Genomic DNA, 23208 nt, shown 5'->3' on the forward strand with positions numbered 1-23208 from the left:
CAGGAAGAAATAGAAAATATAAACAGACCAATCACAAGCACTGAAACTGAGACTGTGATTAAAAATCCTCCAACAAACAAAAGCCCAGGACCAGAAGGCTTCACAGGTGAATTCTATCAAACATTTAGAGAAGAGCTAACACCTATCCTTCTCAAACTGTTCCAAAATATAGCAGAGGGAGGAACACCCCCAAACTCATTCTATGAGGCCACCATCACCCTGATACCAAAACCAGACAAAGATGTCACAAAGAAAGAAAACTACAGGCCAATATCACTGATGAACATACATGCAAATATCCTCAACCAAATACTAGCAAACAGAATCCAACAGCACATTAAAGGGATCATCCACCATGATCAAGTGGGGTTTATTCCAGGAATGCAAGGATTCTTCAATATATGCAAATCAATCAATGTGATACACCATATTAACAAATTGAAGGATAAAAACCATATGATCATCTCAATAGATGCAGAAAAAGCTTTTGATAAATTCAACACCCATTTATGATAAAAACCCTCTAGAAAATAGGCATAGAGGGAACTTACCTCAACAAAATAAAGGCCATACCTGACAAACCCACAGCCAACATCATTCTCAATGGTGAAAAACGGAAACCATTTCCACTAAGATCAGGAACAAGACAAGGCTGCCCACTCTCACCACTATTATTCAACATAGTTTTGGAAGTTTTAGCTACAGCAATCAGAGAAGAAAAAGAAATAAAAGGAATCCAAATCAGAAAAGAAGAAGTAAAGGTGCCACTGTTTGCAGATGACATGATCCTATACATAGAGAATCCTAAAGATGCTACCAGAAAACTACTAGAGCTAATCAATGAATTTGGTAAAGTAGCAGGATACAAAATTAATGCACAGAAATCTCTTGAATTCCTACACACTAATGATGAAAAATCTGAAAGAGAAATTAAGGAAACACCCCATTTACCATTGCAACAAAAAGAATAAAATACCTAGGAATAAACCTGACTAAGGAGACAAAAGACCTGTATGCAGAAAACTATATGACACTGATGAAAGAAATTAAAGATAATACAAACGGATGGAGAGATATACCATGTTCTTGGACTGGAAGAATCAACATTGTGAAAATGACTATACTACCCAAAGCAATCTACAGATTCAATGCAATCCCTATCAAACTACCAATGGCATTTTTCACAGAAGTAGAACAAAATATTTCACAATTTCTATGGAAACACAAAAGACTCCGAATAGCCAAACCAATCTTGAGGAAGAAAAACGGAGCTGGAGGAATCAGGCTCCCAGACTTCAGACTATTCTACAAAGCTACAGTAATCAAGACAGCATGGTACTGGCACAAAAACAGAAATATAGATCAATGGAACAGGATAGAAAGCCCAGAGATAAACCCACACACATATGGTCACTTTATTTTTGATAAAGGAGGGAAGAATATACAATGGAGAAAAGACAGCCTCTTCCATAAGTGGTGCGGGGAAAACTGGACAGCTACATGGAAAAGAGTGAAATTAGAACACTCCCTAACACCATACACAAAAATAAACTCAAAATGGATTAAAGACCTAAATGTAAGGCCAGACACTATAAAACTCTTAGAGGAAAACATAGGCAGAACACTCTATGACATAAATCACAGTAAGATCCTTTTTGACCCACCTCCTAGATAAATGGAAATAAAAACAAAAATAAACAAATGGGACCTAATGAAACTTCAAAGCTTTTGCACAGCAAAGGAAACCATAAACAAGACCAAAAGACAACCCTCAGAATGGGAGAAGATATTTGCAAATGAAGCAGCTGACAAAGGATTAATCTCCAAAATTTACAAGCAGCTCATGCAGCTCAATAACAAAAAACCAAACAACCTAATCCAAAAATGGGCAGAAGACCTAAATAGACATTTCTCCAAAGAAGATATACAGATTGCCAACAAACACATGAAAGGATGCTCAACATCACTAATTATCAGAGAAAGGCAAATCAAAACTACCATGAGGTATCACCTCACACCAGTCAGAATGGCCATCATCAAGAAATCTACAAACAATAAATGCTGGAGAGGGTGTGGAGAAAAGGGAACCCTCTTGCAATGTTGGTGAGAATGTAAACTGATACAGCCACTATGGAGAACAGTATGGACGTTCCTTTAAAAACTAAAAATAGAACTACCACACGACCCAGCAATTCCACTACTGGGCATATACCCTGAGAAAACCACAATTCAAAAACAGTCATGTAGCACGATGTTCACTGTAGCTCTATTTACAATAGCCAGGACATGGAAGCAACCTAAGTGTCCATCGACAGATTAATGAATAAAGAAGATGTGTCACATATATACAATGGAATATTACTCAGCCCTAAAACGAAACGAAATTGAGTTATTTGTAGTGAGGTGAATGGATGTAGAGTCTGTCATACAGAGTGAAGTAAGTCAGAAACAGAAAAACAAATACCGTAAGCTAACACATATATATGGAATCTAAAAAAAAAATATATATATATATATATATGTATGTATATAGTTCTGAAGAACCTAGGGGCAGGGCAGGAATAAAGATGCAGACGTAGAGAATGGACTTGAGGACTTATATATACTACCAAATGTAAAATAGATAGCTTGTGGGGAGCAGCCACATAGCACAGGGAGATCAGCTTGGGTGCTTTGTGACCACCTAGAGGGGTGGGATAGGGAGGGTGGGAGGGAGACGCAAGAGGGAGGGGATATGGGTATATATGTATATGTATAACTGATTCACTTTGTTATAAAGCAGAAACTAACACAGCATTGTAAAGCAATTATACTGCAATAAAGATGTTTAAAAAAAAAAAAGAATGAGTGGGACATAGCCCATAACGTTGGACAGTGAAATGAGGAGAAAATTAAATATGGCCCCATCCTTTTGGATCATCAAAACACAGCAATAAAATGTTCACATATGCTTTTTCATTTGTGTCCTTCGTTAGTGGAGATGGGCTCCCCAAATCATACAGTCACTGTGAAAGTCTCGCTAATCTAGTACAAGTGCGCTGTTATGAAGAAGACTGATGAATGTAAGCGTTGATTCAGTCACAGAGATCACTCAGTCTCTATAAAGATAAAATCTCTATTTCTCTTGTTTGTGTTAAAAGATGAGGAATGTGAAAAAATACTGAGACAAGCTTCATGGCTACAAACAGCTGTGGCTTTAGTGGTGACAGTACTAGGCATTCATCCAAGGGGGTCAACCTTACCAGGGAACCAACTTTGATAAACCATCTCCAAACTGGTAAATCTATGTGAGAAACTGATACTTCATATCACCAACCACTCAACATTTCAGAGTCAAACAGATAACATTATTTTGTTCTCCAAATATAATTAGAATAAAATCATGCTCATGGAAATATGTAGATTATAGATCTGTTGCAAAGATAAGGTAGACACATCACCATCCCCAAATGTGGTTAACATCCTTTAAAATTTTTAAATTTTAAAGCAGAAGTCTGGGCTTTTTCTCCCCTGTGACTAGATTTAAGACACCTTTCTATCAAAATCTAAAACTGGACATTACACATACATGCAGTGTTTCTTAACTAGATAGACAACAAAATCATTGAACCTTATTACTTGAGTTTCTGCAACTCAGAATGCAACACTTAAAAAGAAATTCCTAAAGACAGAGAAACTGTCACACACCAGAGAAGTTTGGGGAAACATGACAACTAAATGCGAAGTGGTGCCCTGGCTTGGATACTAGAACAGAAAGAGGGTTTTGAAGGAACTCGTGAAATCCCAATAAGGTCTGGACTTTACGTAATAATAAAAACAATAAAATAAAACTAGTTTCTAGGTTTATACATGAGTGTGCATGACTGCATTTTTGTAAGCACAGAATAAAAATATGTCCATTACTAACACAACAAATGCCTATCAAAGTAATACCAAAGAATGAACAAACTTAGACAATATCAAGAGTCCAGCAATTTAGTCGATTTCATATGGAATTAGAGGTATGAAAATTTAAGGCAGAAGTTCGAACCATATACAATAGGGACATTTTCATTAAAAGCAAGTCATGAAAGCAAGGGCACGAGCTCATTATCTATTACCAGACAGACTTCAGAAATGTGTATAGAAAAAGGAATTTGCTTTATGCTTCAGACCAGAGGAGATACGACTTTTCCATGCAGACACTCAGGAACATTTATGCTGAATTTAATGGAATACTTTACATTTGCACATGTGTTTCCTTACCCTCCTTCAAAGATTTTAATTCGAATGGGCTCAGCTTGTTTGGATCCAATATCCTTATCTCCATGAATATCTCCTTTCCCTCTTTCCTTTAAGATATTTCCCATTAGTTTCCTTTCTAGCTTGCTGCCAAATAAAAAGGTCGCATCAGGTTTCATCTGTAGGCCAAAAAGAGAGAATCATTTCGTATGCATTCCCTAAGACACAGAGGAAGCGCACACATCCCACTCTTCCATGATCTCTGAAAATCAGCCTAAACTCCATGCTAAAAGGCCATAGGCTGGCTACATAAAATAAGGGACAACAGGGATAAAATCAGAAAAGATGACAGTTTCTACAGAATAAATTCAACATTCTGTTAAAAAAAAACCCAACAAGACCCCACTAGCACGTACACTGTACAACACTAATAACAATGTTAAAAACATGTTCTGTTTTTGGAAGTAGCAATTCAAGCAATCTCTATGCGTGTAGAAAATATTCTCAAAAATTATTAAGGAGAAATGGTAACTGAAGTGAGTAAATATATTTTATATTTTATTTATTATATATTTTTGTTTAAGACCTCCATGTACTTCTTTATTAATTTAGCATAAATTCCAAAGTGGCCCTTATTAATATTTTTATAATCCTACATGTAAGGCAATAATTGCTCATGTAGGAACGAACCTGCTAATCCCTTGGAAAAATGAGTTTTGAGAGAAATATATTAAAAATAAATTTTAATAAAACAATAGCCAATGGGAACAACCCCTCCCTCAGAAGTTCACAAAGTTCAGTTCTAACACCCGGCAGCCTCCTTCCTGATCTTTCCTCTCCTGTGTCCCCTCCCTGTTCTATGTCCTCATTTCACAATTTCCTGAAGTCCTCACATCAAAGGAAAGTTGGTCTGCTAGGTCACTAACACAGGTTGGAACGGAGAGGAACTCCAAGGAATTAGCCCCTGCGGTGGAATTTCACTGCACCCGGCTGAGGAGATACTTTGTGCTTGGTACTTTCCTAAGTACTGACTGGTACTGACCCCTCATAACTAAGTTCAGGGTCAATGGGTAAGGCCCGTTTGCAGAGGACCCCCTCCCCAGCTCTGGTCTTCATTTTACTTGTATGTTTTTTTCCGTACGTCCTTCACTACGTATTCTGCTCAGCAATCAAATCCACAACACAGAGTGCTTTCAGAAACAATATTTGTTACCTGAGCAAACTGCTTCCAAGCACTTGATGATGTAAGCTTGCCGGCTCCAGGCCTGTGCATAGCGGCCAGGGTATAAATTTCTGCGGTGATTTTTTGCTTGGACCTCAGAAGAGCCAGCGTGGTCTTGGTGTTCAATCCTGATGGGTTTGGGTTACAGGAACTAATGCACCATGAAGCATATACCGAGGATTTGAAGGTGGCCTGTTGCACATAATTGGGTTTTGTATAATTCAAGAAGCACCAACTCACAGTCGTTGTTGTCCGCAGACTGGGGAACTGCAGAATCTGCTGGAAATCTACCACGTCCGTGAAAAGAAGAGTCGAATTTGCCACTTTCCCGCTTGGGTCGGACGCTCTGGGGACCAGCACGCCAGCAGGCAGCTTCTGGCCCTTCCCTTGCTCTTCCAGCTGACTGTCCCCGGGTGGCAATGAGGAAGTCTGCGGGCTCATGCTCATATCAGACGCCGTCTCGTCAATGTCTAACTCATCTGAGGACTCTTTGCTTTCAGAAGGCCCACTGGACTTCTGCCCCAGAGCGGGTGCCCTGGAGCTTGGAGGGAAGGGCTCCCTCAAGGGCACGCTGGCAGACGGGTGGTCTTGAGATGAGGAGGGGGACAGCGAGGAGAAGGACGATGACGCTGACGGCAAGCCATCCTTTGGCTCAGAAGCACAGCCCTGTCGAACCAGCTGGGGCTTCTGTGGGCGGGAGAGATCCTTTTTGATGTCTGAGTTGGTCAGCTCCACGGCGCTAAGCTCCTCCACGATCTGTCCATACATCTTTTCTTCCTTGACCCTTTTCTGCTGCTTTGTTTCCATGAAGAGTTCCAAGCTGCTGGCTGGAGAAAGCATCCGCTTGCTGCCTCCCAGGGTGGCGACGCTGTCAGAGGTGGAAGGTAAACATAAGGGGATAGAGGATTCCAAGCCAAGGGGTATGGTCTGAGGTACTTTCCAGATGGGGCACTTTTCCAAGCCTGCGTGCTGCCCCAACACCTGGGCAATGTTAAATCCTATCCCTTGCATGGCCGGGTTGGTTACCAGTGTTCTTTGGGTCACATTCTCGTCGACTTTGCATATGACAATGGCAGGGCTGTTCTGCCCAAGCATCTGAGAAATGCTTGTGTACATGACACTCCCATAGGACGGTACGTGGGTCTGGATCCTAACAGGAACCACTGTTCCTGGTAAGGACTGTAAAGGCCCAGCGTTTGCTGAGGTGAACTCTTCTTGAAGAACCTGCTCGGAGGGAGTATCTGTTGACTTGGTGCTCTCCCCTGACGGAAACTTTGGAAGAAGGTTCTTGGAGTGTAGCCCTGATGTTCCTGAATAACCCGGGTAGGTTTGCTCTTTCGTGTGCGCATAATCAGCGGATTTCTTTCCAGTGTGCTCCGCCACAGGCTCCAAGGGGTAGCTGGGGTGAACTTCTGCCTGGAAAGAAGGCTTTCCATAGCTCTTTGGAGCGTGCGGAGCCAGGGGATGGGGGAAGTGTGCCTGCCACCAGGGGGGCTGCTGAGCTGGGAAATGAACCATACAGACGGTAGGATATTGGAACTGAAACAAGGTGTTCTGGATTGGAGAGAACGGAAGAGTCTCTTGATGTGGAAATAAATGTGGCTGTTCAGTCAAGTGCTTGCTTGGAATATAGGATGTCGGCTGTATGAAGGGATTTCTCAGAGACTCCTGACTATCCAGGTGCATAATCTGTTGCTGGGCCAGGTGGAGTGGTCCTGAGCTCAGCTGGGCACAAGGACCCACCACCTGCTTCCCTGGGTCCTCTGCCTGAAGGGCAGGAAGCACAGAGCATGGGGCGTGGTGCCACGTGGCCCTGAGGCTGCCGTGCAGATGTTCTAGCTGTTCCTGCTTTACGCTCAGATCCGCGGCGGCCTCCCCCTGGGCGATCTCGGGAGAGCCACTGAAGGAAGCCTGCCGCACCAGAAAGCATTTCTTCCTCTCCCGGGATGGGGACAATGCGGATGCCGACGCCCCTGCCACCGGAGCATGGGACAGATTCCCATAATCGAATGATTTGCTCCGAATTTCTGGGACTTCCGTTGGGTGGGGACAAGGCATCTGCTCGGACGAGCAGCGTCGCATCTCCTTTTGGTGGTGGTGGCCTGGGACGGACAACGAGTACGAACCAGCAGGGACCGTCAAAAACTCTGAGTGCTTCCCAAACTCATCCGGCTTGGGAGGTGCCGCAAGCTTCATGGTTTCTTCTCTTTCGAAAGACATGGAGAAACTGGAGCTGTGCGACAAGTTACTTTCCTGACTGGGGCTGCGGGAGAGGCCGGTGCCTGTGGATTCAAAGCTGGATTCCCCGGAGGAGTGCTCCATATCCGCGAGCCGCAAACGCTTCTTTTTGGGCGGCAGCTTCTCGGCCGGGAGCTGGGAGAGGGTCTCACTTCTCTGGGGCCACTGAAATTCCTCCACCGGCTTTTCTGCCTCTTTACTCTGGGCCTCCTTCTCCTTCTCTGGCTTGTCAGGCTCCTCGGTCACGCGGATCTCGGGGACCTGGATGTTGTGCTGACGCACGAGGCGGGGCTGCGCGTGGTAGGGCGGCTGCGCGACCTGCTGCGAAGGGGATGGCTTCCCCCCGCCTTCCGTGGTCTCCCCGGGCGGAGCCCACTCTGGGCTCACCGGGGCTTCTGAGATCTCACTGTCACAGGTCTCGGAAGGTGACGAGGCTTTCTCCTGGGCGCTAGCGGCGAGTTCAGCGGACTCGGACCTCTCAAATGAATTGGGGCGGCTCAGCGAGTTCGTGTGCTGAATCACAGAGATCACATTGCCGGGAGGCTTCCTGCCCCCTCCGTCTGACGGCTTGTCTGAATCAGCAGCTGCGGGTGACTCCTCTGACCCAAGCGATGGACTTCCAGATTGCAGCGGGGGTCGACACGGGTCAAAGCGCTCCGAGTGACCATGAGAAGGGTTTTCCTGTCCCGTCAGGCCGAATCCACTCCTGGCTCCTTCCTGCATCTGCAATTTGGGCTCGAAATCTGAAGTCGCGATGCCCAGGGGCGTGCTGACGACGCTACTGCAGATCATCGGGGTGTCCTCCTCGTCCCCTACACTCTTCTCTTTCCGGCGTTTTCGATTTTCACAAGTAGTTCCAAACATGGTTGGCACTCCCTGCAATGGCACCGAGGGATCCATGAAATACTCTCCGCCGTGTTTCAAGGGGCTGATGCAGGAAACATCCCTGTAGCTCTGCTTCGGTGTCTCAGAATCCTCCCACTTCTTATAGGGTTTCCGACAGACATCATAGTCATACCCAACCCTGTCCCCAGGAATCAATTTCTTTTCCTTCAAGGATGGACCCGTGATGCTCTTTGACATCCTGCCATGGTGTTCTGCTTCCACGTGCCCCTCCTGTACCGAAGGCAGCTCAAAAGCCGCTTGTCTTCTTAACATGCGCTGAGGGGGTATTCCTACAGTCCCTGGATAGAACACATCATCAGAACCAGTCATCCGTTCATCAAATGAGTGACTTCCTCTCAAAGAAGGAGGAAGACTTAAATTCGTTGCTGAAGAAGTTGGCATTGAGTTGCTTCTAATAAGGGGTGAAGAGTCAACAGGAGCTTCTAGGAGAACTGGGCTGCTGCCTTGGAAACTGGCTGGATAAAGTTTTCCTTCATTCCTGATAGATGATGGAATAGTCTGGGACGGTCTTGACTCGCTGTTGAATTTAGTGGATTTCAGCATGCTTGTCTGACTGGGGTCGATCTCTCCCTTGCTTGGGATCAGCTGTGAAACAGGATCTTCAAACATCTTGACATCTAACCTGGTGTTAACGTGAGGTAATGAGTCCATGGTGCCCTTCCTACCCATCGTGGCGCGCTCCTGACTTGTGGTTGTAACACTGAGTGTATTTCTCGGACTAAGCCGACAGTATTTTCCAAAGATGATTTCTTCATAAGACTTCGCATTTGTGTTTGGAGGGCTTATCTGCTGCTCTGCACTTTCTGAGCGGGAAAAGTAACCAGAGTCAGTGCTTCCTTTACTGTGCGGGCTCAGAAGGTTTAGAGATGGCTCAGAATCTTGTCCTTTTTTCTCTGACAGTCTTAGTGCAAGTTTCTGTTTAACTGTGTGAGAGTCATCAGCCTTAGTATTTAAAGACGGGTTTGGTAGCATATCAGTGCCAATATACTGAGAGCTTTCATTAGGTAAAGGAATCCCGCTTTTGGGGATAATCAAAATCGGCACCTTCATCGGACCTCCCAGTGATTCTTCCAGTGACCCATGATAGACACCTCTGCTGGCGATATCCAGCGGCATGGGTGGGCCGGGACTCATTTTGTCAGAAGCCTCCACAAACAAAGAACTCTCCTCATCTGTGTCTGTACTCTGTTCACCGTCTGAATGTATTTCTGCTTCTACGTCAATAAAACCGGCCTCTAGGTCCAATTTAGATACAGCTGACTCTGTGAAAGGGACTAATCCTGCCTTAATTGCATGGGCATGTGACTTCCTGTGCTTGTACAAATTGCTCTTTGTCTTGAAAGAGAAACCACAAGGTATACATGGATATGGCCGCTCACCAGTATGGGACCTGATGTGTTTTTTCAATACGCTGGGTTTGGCACATGCCCTGCTGCAGTAAGGGCAAATGTACTTGCCGGGCTTTTTGGGTTTGTGCTCTTTTTTGTGAGCATCTTCCGACTGTTCGATACTTTTCTGGGAGTATTGGCTATAAGCAGGGTTCAGACTTGAAATCTTTTTTCTAGGATAACCACCACTGTGGCCGTGTATAGGAAAGGAAAATAAGTCCTCGGAGGCAACAGATGGCAAAGGGCCAGGGAAAAGCCATGGAGGGCCTTCAAGGCTCTGATGTGGCTTGTTGCTGTGCATGACCCCCTGTGGCAATGAGTGCTGAGGGAAAGAGAGGGAATGTTGGCATGAATAAGGACTCAGACGGTGCGGTGGGTATTGCTTCTCTGTGACTTGCTGTGCCACTTCGCTAGGTGAGGCCAGTTTCCCAGAACCAAAGAGTTGTGCTGATGCTGTGTTTCCGATATGCTCAGGATCTATTTGTGGTTGTTGCTGTCCTTCTTGACTGCCAAAAGTGCTCATCTTAATAACAGCTGATTGTTCCTGTCTCCATCTACCTGATGCTTTATCAGTTTCTCCAGACCTTGAGGTAGCTTTTTGTCCTAGAGCTGTGTCCCCAGTGTCCATTTTGTTACACAAGGTCTCAAGTGCTAGTTCGCTTGAAAGCCGTGCAGACTCATGGAGTGTCTTCAAAGCTGCGCCTTTCAAAGCTTGCTTGCTTCCATGTTCCAGGGTGTCTGCAAACTTGCTGAGTGTTCCTTCTCTTTGGAACCTTCCACACCCACACCGTAGTCTATGGGCATTAGATGGTAATGTCCTTGGACCAGGGCTATAACACAGTTCTCTCCATTGTAGAAATGTCCATCCAAAAGATAAGTGCAAATCTATAAAGATCTCTTATGGCATTTGAATATTTTCAACTAGGGTGAACTTGGGGTGATGAATATTCTAGGAGAAATTTTGCCCATCAACTAGAGCCAAGTTCAGTTGCCAGTTTCACTAAGATAAAATGGTCTGAAAGAGAACGAAACACAAAGAGATTGTCATAGTAGTTATCAAGCAAGAAACCAAAACCGTTCCTAAATAAACAGCCTGAAATTGGATAAATTGAAATGTTTTTTACTCCAAGAAATCCTTTTTATGGTTGTTACATTAATCCCACAATGAAAGGGTATTCATTGCAAACAGCATTAAGTCATAAGCATAAATCTCCTCAATGCTTAACTTTTGGTCATCCTTTTAAATACCCCTTAATTTTGGTCAGAAAAGCATTTAAAGGAAAACTTTTGATACATATTATTTATAAAATCATAAGATTTTTAAAAGGCTTCATTAAAATAAATTTAGAGCTATTTCTAACCAAGTTTTATGACTTACATGCTAAGTGTACTACATATTTCTCTATATAGATATATTTCATAGGTTAATATAAAATATATGTTAAATATATAATATAATTTATAAGTATATAATACAACAGTTAATATAAAATGTCATATGTATTCTATGTAATGTTAATAAAAATATAGATATATTTTACAGTTTAAAATTGGTGATTAGGAGTGATTAGAGCTAGACTAAACCTATAAGAATCAAAGATTGTCACAGAACTTTGGAAAAGGCAGAAAAGTGCATCTAAATAAAATAGTTATAAAACCTTCATAATGTGGACAACAAAACATATTTTGGGGACAATTAGAAAATATAATGATTACCTGAATGGTTTAGAGTTCTCATGGGCATGATTGTCTTGACGCTTCCTGGGTAGAAAATAAATGCAGTTAGGAAAGATTGTTCCATTAAACTACAACATTGTTGTATGCAAATGTCAATTTAACGTTCATTATATGTAGGGCTCACAATGTTATGTGCTCTAAAAAATCAGCAGGTAACTGCTTTAGAAAACACTGAACTAAAGCAGTAAACCTAATACTGATTGTCACTGTGTCCAAAAACAACTCAAGGAGAAAAAAATTTTTTAAACTTCAGATTCATATTTTCTAAGATATAAGATTAATATATTAAAACATCTTAGACTTTTGACACAATAAGCCTGGTTCTAGTTCTTTAGATATTAAAAAGTTGAGAATAGTGGGTTTTTAAAAAATTCAACCTATAGGTTTAAACATTTAAATGTATAAATATCCTTTTCAGGAAATTTGCATGACAGCAAAGTGAAGGAGTCCTCCAGATGACTGTGAATGGCTCAGGAAAACTTGACAACTTAGAAACTATCAGATTTTAAGTGAATACTCAATTTCCATAAGGGAATGGCCAATGTCGTACCCAGAGGATTCTGAGAACTTCAATGCTCAACTCTATCAATTATGACGATAGCTGAGGTACTTCCTTGATAGGCAGTGTAGCAGTGCTTATCAAAGTAAGAACGCTCATACCCTTTGGATCAGAAATTCCATTGCTGGAAATGTATCCTCATGGATGTACACAAATGCACAAAGTTATATGTACAAGGATTAAGTCAGTCATAAACTCAGCCATTAAAAAAAAAGTAAGTATAGCTATAAGTACTAATATAAAAGCTCATTCAGGAGATAGTAACATTAGATGTGAAAAAAAAAGTTTATTGCACCCTAGAATGTATTTTATAATCCCATTTGTGTAAAAGAAAAACAAGCAATAAACAGAAAATTTCTGCAAGAATGCCAACCAGCTTTTACATTGGTTAAATCACATAAATGGAGCCAGGGAGTCAGAAGAACGGACACAGGAAGGGATTTCTACTTTTAACCTTATGATTTTTGGTAATCTTTATTTTTGCTTATTTTTTTAACCCGGGCATGTTCACATTTTAAATAAAATACTGGTTAAGAAAAAGGATGCCACCATGTAAACGTACTGTATTTTTCCAAACTAAAACTCAAATACTGATTTTATTTCCATGACCAATTTGGTCCCTAATATAGAATGCTACTTTGATGATGATAGTAGTTGCACTTAGAAAGGGTGGAAAACATGGAAATTCCCACAGGAACAATAAATCTTTTGGATGAGAAATCAGAAGCCCCCGCGTATTTGTAGCAAGGTATCTATAATCAAAAAGTCTTTCTGCTAATAGCCATGAAGCACAGTAGGTTTGTAAAGCAGTTGTCAGAAAACTAAACAACAAGCATATTAACTTTGGTTTGCTAAAAAGTTTTATTATTGAATTACATTTTTCCCCATACAGTGATTTTCCTATGAATCCCTCTATGGGTAAAGAGGCAAACACTGAAGGAGAAGTGATGGCTTTGTTAGACTTCAATGCAAATAAGAAGAATAAGCATCGTTAAGCCCAAATTGGCTGAATTTTTGTTTAATGAACTACATACTTGAGGTTCATGTAGACACAACCTCTGCCAGACCTTTAGAGGTAACACCCTCCAAAATGGAAGTACAGTGTATTTCCAATTCAAGTCAGAAACTTTTGCACATCTTTCCTTAATTCAGAGTCAGAGCTTGAACTGAATAACTTCTAGGTTGCTTTTCATATTTATTATCTTATCATGGTATTGATCTATGTATGCAGTTCTGTTGATGGTGATAACAAGGATGATGACTGCTATTTACTGTGTGCTTATTACATGCACTGGTAGAGTTATACTGGTATAGAGCTTCATGACGGTCCTACGCCACAGGTGTTATTACCCATACATACAGTTGAGGATGATACTTAGGGTCAGAACCAGAATCAAATCCAGGTTTGGCAGACCGCCAAGGCTAAGGGGTCTCACCTCCCCAACTAGCACCTGCCACCCCCAGCTCCACTGCTAAGTTTTATCACAATGTAAAATAATACATCTTCAAGAACATTTTCTCCTAAATATTTTCACTTGACTCCAATACTTCCAATGCTTGAATATTTCATGGTCCTGGGAGAACATTTGAGTTTTGTATGGATTTCAAACAAACCCATAGTGTAAATGATGTTCAAAATCTTTATATTAAAGTATTAATGAAGACAGCTCCTCGTGAGAACATGATTAATTCTCATGACATACAACTGTTTTACTTTGTTCTTTGAGACGCATTACTTTTAAGGAAAGTAAGAACCTCACAAGTGAAAATTAAGCATATGGTCACTTCCCATTCCTTGGTTTACATAAAATATATAATTTTGCTTAAAACACGGACTTCAAGTTAAACATGTACATAAAATTTTATAAAAAACAGGACTGGGATACTATATTTAATAATTAAATAGAATGTAGTGTTTTCATTTAGCAACAAAGCAATAACTTTTTAAATCAGATTTAATTTTTATGGTTTATAGTAAAAAATTAAAACTATTACACCCTAAACCAGACATATACAATTCTTATTCACTAAGGACATATCATAAAAAGAGAATCACCAAATAAACTTCAAGGAAAAGCAATAATATTTTGCTATTAAAGAACAGATCAGAGACGAAGAAAAGCGATTTACATAAAATTCAAAAGTAGACAATTAATGGTCAGAACAAAAATTATCTACAATAGTTATTTAATTTTTGATGGGTTTAAATTTTAGAAAAGGGCTCGTCAAAAAAGTCACGCCTACAATTTTATTTAAAAAAATCAATTTTGCTGATCTTAACAGAAGACCGTCCTGTACTCCAATAGCATTTATTATCCAGAAAATGTTTTAAAATTCACAGCTTTGATCCCAGTAGAAAATGACAATTATGCAAATAGCTTTGGTCAGGAAAACCTCCTCCTTCTAAATTTCTATGACAAACCTGCCTAAGATGTCCTACCATTTCATCATGAAATTAGATAAACCCAGTGCCATGCTCCCTACTGCTGTTCAGAGAAGAGCTTCTGTCCTTCTGTCTGAGCTGGAGATCCCAGAAGTATCAGGGACACCTCTGGTCTACATTCCTCTGAACTACAGTGTCTAACTTTTCACTTCAGTGAAAGGCTTAATTAAGAATATTACTAGGGAATTGGAAATCACTCCTATTTCACATGAACCCTTTACATGAGATTTTAAACATATCTGAGCATATACTATTCTCTCCAACACCATCCTTGGACAGCCTTCAACTAACTTCTATCCATAAAATCACTCTCCTTCTTGGAGTTTCTGAGGCGTATAGAAAGGCAGATTGGAGAAAACAGGAGTAATGGGTCCTTTGGGATACTGGTTCATATTCATGAACCAATAAGAACATGGACTCTTTTCATTAATCTCTTGTCTTCAGTTGCTTTATCTTGGAAACTGAAAAAAATTCTGCAGTGCAGACTGTTGGCACCATAGATCTATTCCTGGGCATGGCATGTCTGTCTAGTATTCAAAGTCTCTTTGCTGCTCTCCTCAACTTACACTTAGGGAAAAAAATTCACTTGAAAATCCACAAGGCTTTCAAAGTTTAAGCCAAAGTTTGATAATGACATTTGTCTTTTTTTGCTAGGTGATACTTTTACTTAGCCATCTTACTCTACCAACAATGGCGTAAATTCCTGGGCTTGTGCTGTATTACTTAAATGTATGAAAATGCTTATAAGATAGGGAAATATTTTCCTTGGATCTCAGAATATTATTATAAACCATCAAATGTATTATTGTATATACCTGCAATTTTACCAAAATTTTCTCAATAAAGATCTACTTGGAGCTATAAAGAGCCATAGTAATGTGGTTCATTACAGCTACATTACTTCTCTATGATTGTGTAGATTCATTTCATTTTTCATACTCTAACTGTGTGTTAAAAGTAAATCTCTGGTTTTCCCAATTGATTGATATGTCTAAAAATGCAATATTCGAGCAATCCTCACATGAAAAGAAAACAGCCAGTTATCATTTCCTTCTCTGAGATTTCTTTATATGGTAACCAAACCCGCGCAAATTCATTGTTGGCATCCATTGCCAACCAAGGAACGGTATTCCAAACACAGCTTCACATTGACATTTAAGATTTTCCCTAATGCCTTTGAGTGCTCTGAAAGGAGTAGGATATTTTGCAAGAGGATATGACTTTTGGCTTTCCTGTGGATGACGCTCCAGCCCATAGGAGTCCTTCGGTTGGTAAAGAAAGGCAGGCATTGTCTAGCAGGCTCAGTGCATTTTTCAGAGGGGGGTAATATTGAAAAAGACACTACCCTCTGCGTGGCTATTTCAGTGGTAATGGAAATAAGGGAATTGAGCAGAAGAAAAGAAAATGATATTACTTGGAAGAGTTGCCATTTTTCTAAAAGTGTGCCCACTCCCTTGGCCACGCTTCAGTCCCACTCAAATAAATCTGGCACCCAGTTAAGTAATTTCCTCAGACAGGCCCTGAAAGGAAAGGCACAGAAACAGCCTCCCTTATAGACCTCCACAGAGGTCTCTTCAGGATAACAGCTGGGTGGGATTGGCAGAAGGGCAGCCTAGCTCTGCAGATGAATAAAGGCCTACAGTATCCAGGGCTGTCAATCTGGGACCTTTTGCTTAGAAAAACACTATCTCAGAAAAAAACTTTACCTCAGGAAATTAATCATTACTTGAGTGGTGGCAAAAGTCAAGTGAGCATTAAATCATAACATCCTAGATAATAATGGTATAAAATGATGGGCAACAAACACTACTTCTCTGCTTCCAATGTTTTAATAATAAAACATTTCAAACAAATTAAAATGGTTATTTGGGTTTTTGTTGTTGAGAATTAGGTGGTATTACACGTGTAAAAAAATATATGTCTTCTGATAGCAATTACTAGACAAAAAGCTAGAGGCCATTTCCATATATTTGCTTTCAAAATGCCATAGATCAACTACAAAATATTTTAGGAAATACATGAGCATCTCGGAGCACCGTTGCTTTAATGCTGACGGACCCACAAGTCACTACCACATATGAGTACCGGATGAAGGAAACAAGGGTCTACCGAAAAACCATGACCAGTGCCAGAGCCCAGCTGAATACTGACTTATTTACACAGGATGATTAAAAAAAGGCACCTTCCTGAGAGCCAAATTCATTATAAATGCTTCTTTTATTAGTAAAAACTCCCATAACAACCTTAGTTCTCCCTAAACGGAGCAAGTCGCCAGTATGAGGAGGATACTGTATATGATACAAAACCCTGCCAAACAATTCAGAGAACTTCTGGAGAAAAGTAAAGAGATTGTGATGATCACCCTCTAATTGGACATACATTAAAATCTAATTTGACATCTAAAGCCTAATGGAAAACTGAACTATATTTTTTCCATGTTGGCTACAATGAGTGCAGATAGTTGTATAGTTTGCATATCTGTTCAGAGTATTTGTGACTTATTTTGACTCTAGCATGCTAATTTTAATATTTTGTCATAAATTTTTCTTGGCAATTTTTTTACAATTGTGATTTTGCTCTTCTGGTGCAACGTGTCCCCATTCTATAACAAACGTTATTAGGATTTACTACATAGAATTTTGCATGAAAGTAAACTGTGCCAGAAAGAAATTCTCTTAAATGAGGCTATCTCAATTAAGCAAATTATAATTAAAACCGGACTATTATGAAAAACAAAACAAAACCTTCACTATATTTCTCTCCAAATAGCATATACCTTGTTTCTTCCCAGACTGGAAGACAAAGTAAATTCACATACTGGTGTGCAGTAAGTTAAAACTGCTTTTCAAGTTCAATGTAAAAACAATAGAATAAAACAATAAATTTTAGTTATTAACCTGTTATCCTCGTATCAAAAAACTGCATCATAACCGTCTTTGCTATCCACGATGCCAACTCTCTCCACAGGAACTCATGCACAACTTCTGGGAATCTAAAAGATGAACAAGAAGATTTTTTAAATGATGACACTTGTAGTGAATTTAACAGACATGCTTCTTCTTCACTCATAGAAATGCCTTCCATGAGAAAAGAAAATCTGGAACTGGATCTCTCGAGAAGACTTTTTCTTTCAAGAAAAAATTTCCTTTCTTTTCACATAGTTTAAATCTTTTGAATAAGTACTTGCATTATAAAAGAATTGTCTGTAACAGCAAACGTGGAAGCAATTTGGAAAATAATGCTAGAGTTAAAACGATGTATTGGAACTAGAAATTATGCCACTGCAATCCACGATACAATTCTGTCTTAAAGCTGAGATTCCCACAAAACTTCTTTTGGTGCATCAGCAACTAAACTCCACAGGATGAAGAACCTCATAGAAAATTCTTTTCTATAGTTTATTTCAGTAATGTTATGTTCTGTGCTAAAATTAATTTCTAAAATAGGAAGCCAAAACCAACCAAAGTAAAATCCTGAGACATAACAAACTCTGGAAAGTAACAAAGAAAGGAACTTTCTCATACTTAGAATTAATTTATTCAAGTCTGATCCAAAAAAAAAAAAAGCATAGAAGGTCAGTCAAACTACTTAATCCAAATAGATTAATCAGTCAACTATCTTAAGATGGTTTATCTCCTGGTAAAAAAGGCCCATATAAAAATATTACTACATATCCATAGATATCTATTGTATATTTGTCCATTTTTAAAAACATTGCTCTTTCTTTCAGACAAGTTGTGTTTCATAGGAAGGACTAAAGCATCAAGACAGGACAGTTAAAATGTGCCTTAATCTACTACCACGTCATGTGAATGTTCAAAATGCTTAAAGGAAGCAGTTAGCTTTCATTTTCTCCTCCTTTCTGCACATCACTGCAGTAGCACTTCAGGACACCCTGTGCACTTTGCAACATGAATCATTATAAGCAAGTAGGCCCACTCGGTTCCTCAAAAGACACAAAAGGTGCAAAAATAGCTTCTGCAATTGAAGCAAGAACCACGTCAGCAGCCAGATGAATGTGGGTGGTCAGATAAGATTCTGTTGCTGCAAAGGGCAAATTATTAAGTGAAAGCTAGATTTATTTTCTTTTTTAACTTTGTTCTTCTTGCCTCAAATCAACCATTTGCTGGCACTTAAATGACTCTTGACAAGCTCTACCATTCTCAAAATTGAAAGCTTCATCAAAGACAAAGAACATGATTGATTAAACACTGAGAGAATAGTGGTGGGGTCCTTCATATATATATATATGATAATTAACCACATCCATATTAACAAACAAAAGAGCACCTCTTTTGGAAAAAAAAATCAAGTCAAAATACTAAAGAACCAAAACAAAACTGTACGTTAGCAACACGACCTAAGCTAAAGTAAAGCATGGCATCTCGCAGATAAAAAAGAATAAATCAGGGCTTCCCTGGTGGCACTGTGGTTGAGAGTCCGCCTGCCGATGCAGGGGACACGGGTTCGTGCCCCGGTCTGGGAAGATCCCACATGCAGCGGAGCGGCTGGCCTGTGAGCCATGGCTGCTAAGCCTGCGCGTCCGGAGCCTGTGCTCCGCAACGGGAGAGGCCACAGCAGTGAGAGGCCCGCATACCACAAAAAAAAAAAAAAAAAAAAAAAAGAATAAATCACTGAGCTATTTTGCACTCTGAACAGAATTCACCCAAGACATAAATGGGCCAAGATTCTATAGATACAGCTATTTATAGGGAACAACAACTTGCAGTATTCAGTGACTACCTATGATTGGCAGTCCCACAGTCATTGAACTAAGCCTTAAAAGAGAAAAGGAGAACTTAATCCTCAGAAGGCTAGCACTGACACCCACTCCTTCCAGCTGTGCTGCAAATATAGACAAGCACCCAACCATTCCCTAACCCAGAAACCATCATTTCTACCAACAGCTTCCACAGGCAAAAGAGAGCACGTAAGTCCTCCAGACAAGCTGTGTCAGGGGCAGTGTTCCCAGTTCCGACTCTACTTTTCCAGTCTTAATCTCCAGGACTATGGCTCCTGGAAATAGAAAATAGTTGTCTCATGATATGCACATATATCTGGAATTTTAGATTTAGAAGATCCCTCTTTTCACTCACTCAGAGGATTTGAAAATTGTTTCTGTTGTCTGGATTGCTATGCATGACCTCTTCAATGATTGGTTTTCCCTTGAAGAACAAAAAAGCGGTGGTCGTAATGTTGTACTTATATTTTACCTCACAGAAACTTCCAGGTAATTAGTGTGATTTTAAAGCAAAGATCTAAATGATATTAACATGAAAGATGTGACACCAAGTTTGGGGATTTTGCACAAATCATTTTGTTGCAGTTGAATTAGTAGTGGCCTCTACAAGGGAGGTAATTCTTGTTACTATTAAAATAAAGACATAGAGATAACCATCTCAGAAATTTGTTTTTGCATTAATTTTAATTGAGTTTTTGTGCCTCAGTTTCTTCATCAAAATAAAAGAAAAATATTTCCTCAAACAGTTCTTGAGAATTTGGTATTATAACTCATGCTTATGTTTCCTAGAAATCAGCAGTTCATATAGCATACTTTTTAAACAATGGAATAAAGGAGAGACTTTTCATTTTTTTAAACTTTACTTTTAGGTTTTTAGATTCATAAGAAATCACTATGCAATGAAAACTTAATATTCAATAAAATTAACAAGTTTTCAGAAAATTGTGTTAACAGATCTTGTTAAATATCCCCAAGTCATTTAAAATTCATTCCTAAATATGAGGTGAAAATTATCCTTCACTTTACTAACAAAGTAAAGACTGATTTTTCTGTTGTCTGCAGGTTTATAGGAGAGTGCCTTTAAAATATTTTCCAATACTCCATCTACTATTTGTAACAAACACTTGGAAAGTTTAAGCATTATTGTTTCTCAGTCTTTCCATTTTTAGAAAAATAATCCTTGGCATTAGATATTTATTCTTGGATGCTTACAGGTTATTATTACTAAGCTAAGCAAAGGTCACGTTGAGCTACGATTAGATAAGTAGGTAGGTAGCTAGAAGATAGATAGGCAGAGACAGATTTTTTAAAAAATATCCATTGTTGGTAAGATTCTTTATTATTTCATTTCTCTATTCTTCCAAATTATTTTAAGACAAGTTATGGTTTAATGGTTTACTACGGTTAAGGCTTTATTGGCAAACTTCTCATGCAAATATAAGTGCCTCTCATCACTCCTTTTACTGAGGTTAAACACATACAAACTAGATCATAATTTCAGTAGAAAAGCCAATAAGATATTCCAGTTACACTTTGGATGAGAGTTGTCACAATTAAAAGTAATAATTATGTGCATCAACTCTATGGGAAAAGTGGCAAATAGGACCTGGAAACAAGATATGATCTTTATAGTTCTTAGTTAAAAGGAACATTTAAAAGAATGAACACCACTCTACATATACTAGAGAAGAGATACTTCTTTTATAGAAGGGAGTAGAAGGGATTCAAAAGCACTAGGTAAAGATGGGAGGAGAGTACTGAAAGATAAATGCACGCTCAAGACACATTTTATCAGGGCTTCCCTGGTGGCGCAGTGGTTAAGAATCTGCCTTCCAATGCAGGGGACACGGGTTCGAACCCTGGTCCGGGAAGATCCCACATGCCACGGAGCAACTTAGCCCGTGTGCCACAACTACTGAGCCTGCGCTCTAGAGCCAACGAGCCACAACTACTGAAGCCTGGGCACCTAGAGCCCGTGCTCCACAACAAGAGAAGCCACCGCAATGAGAAGCCCATGCACCGCAACGAAGATCTCTGCAAATAGAGAAAGCCCACACGCAGCAATGAAGACCCAACACAGCCAAAAATAAAAATAAATAAAAATTTTAAAAAAAAGAAAAAAAGATACACTTTATCAAAGTGTACCAAAAGAGGCAACTTTTCCCTGCTACAAAAAAAGACTCTAAATGGGGTCACTGTTCCACCTGGAGTACCTGGAGGGGCAAGGTAAGAGGCACTTAGGAGGTGGTAGAGAAGGCAGTTATAGGCTGGGAAGATACACACAAACACATACACACACACACATACAACACACGCACACAAACCCTGATCAGTATGATGATTTGATTATAAGCTCAGAGCTTTAGAAACATTTATGATATGAAGGTAAATGTTGGGATTGAGTTCGGAATGTAAAGAAGATGAAAAAGGGTTAAAGAGATACAAGTAGGAATGGGAAAGAGTGTTAATCTGGGAGCATGGGGCAATTCATTGCTGGGACAACTAAGTAGAAGGCTTTGAAAAGTCAAAAGTGTGTCTGGGAAAAAGGAGTTTTCACAAGAGGAGGATGGGGCAAACTGAGTCAAAATTCGCCTACTCTGCCATTTTGTTTAGGGTTCCGGTTCTGGAAACTGCCGTAAAAATGATCTTAGAGCTACCTTTGGTCTATTGCCACTTCTCAGCAGGTCCTCAGTGCTGGAGCACAGAAAAGATACAAAATAAAAGCACTGAGTAAATTAGAACTACTAAAAGCACAAAAAAGTAGGTACATGTGAATTAGTGATTGTAACTTAAGCCTCCTTAACTAGGGTTTCTGACTATTTTATGATACTTTTAGAAACTTATAGAATGTCCATATTTGTCAGAAAATGAGCTAAGTTTACAAAATACAAAAATGGAAAAGGCAAGCTCTATAGTTAAGAGCTCAGAGCCTAGAAGGGAAACATTTGTGAACAAATAAGTGCAACAAAGTGTTTTAGGCACTTTGAGAAAAATATAAACGCAGTACAGGGGGAGCACAAACAAGGAAGTGGCCAACCCTACCAAAAGAAGTAGAAAAGGCTTTAGAGAGGCAGTGATACTGAGTAAGTCTTTAAAGAAAACTATGTGTGCTAATATACTAAAGTCCACAGTTCTCAGTGTTAGATTTAGAGATAAATACATTTATCAGATGAAATAAAAACATAAGACTATCATTCCTGAGTTGCATACACTTTATTTTAGTGTGGTGAAAGGTTGGTTCATGGGGAAGCTTAGGAATAAGGTGAATGTTCTAGTTAATACAACCTTGTTGTTAGGTAAAGACGACAGAGAAATAATTTTTGTTTTAACATCTGCTAGTGATTATTTTCCAAAGTACATTAGCCTTCTCCTTGAGTTAATTATAGTTTCCTGAACATAATTTAATCTTTCTTTGATGATTCAGGATCGTATAGTGCTCTCTGCTCCGTACTCTGCATCTGGACTGTGATTGTCTGGTACTGGCAATGCGAACTTCTCCCCCACGTGTATTCTTAAACACATGTCAAGTTTTCTAAGATCAGGGTTGTAACTGAGATTTTTTTTTTTTCCTGACCACATATTTGACATCAGACTAACTTATTTTAGGAGCAAATATATAACCATCCACTTCTATCACAATTACTTGTTGAGCTTATTCTAAATCATATAGGGAGTATTTAGTATTGTGAAAGATTTTAGAAATCATTGAATCCATCAGCCAAATAATAGAGGAAAAAAAGCTGAGAACCAGAT

At 39.8% G+C, this 23208-nt stretch overlaps 1 protein-coding gene across 3 annotated transcripts in view; it reads right to left on the minus strand.

The window, feature by feature from the left end:
• Positions 1-23208, minus strand: part of HIVEP2 (HIVEP zinc finger 2) — a 192490-nt gene that overhangs the window by 15840 nt on the left and 153442 nt on the right. For all 3 annotated transcript variants that reach the window (XM_030853314.3, XM_030853306.3, XM_030853310.2), the window contains 4 exons: positions 17612-17706; positions 11692-11736; positions 5435-10990; positions 4246-4400 (listed from right to left, as the gene is read on the minus strand). In XM_030853314.3, coding sequence (XP_030709174.1) covers positions 4246-4400; positions 5435-10603 — 5324 coding nt within the window. In that variant the 5' untranslated portion in view covers positions 10604-10990; positions 11692-11736; positions 17612-17706. The remainder of the gene's footprint in view (positions 1-4245; positions 4401-5434; positions 10991-11691; positions 11737-17611; positions 17707-23208) is intronic.

This window comes from Globicephala melas, chromosome 14 (assembly GCF_963455315.2).
Source record: "Globicephala melas chromosome 14, mGloMel1.2, whole genome shotgun sequence".
Classification (NCBI taxonomy): domain Eukaryota; kingdom Metazoa; phylum Chordata; class Mammalia; order Artiodactyla; family Delphinidae; genus Globicephala; species Globicephala melas.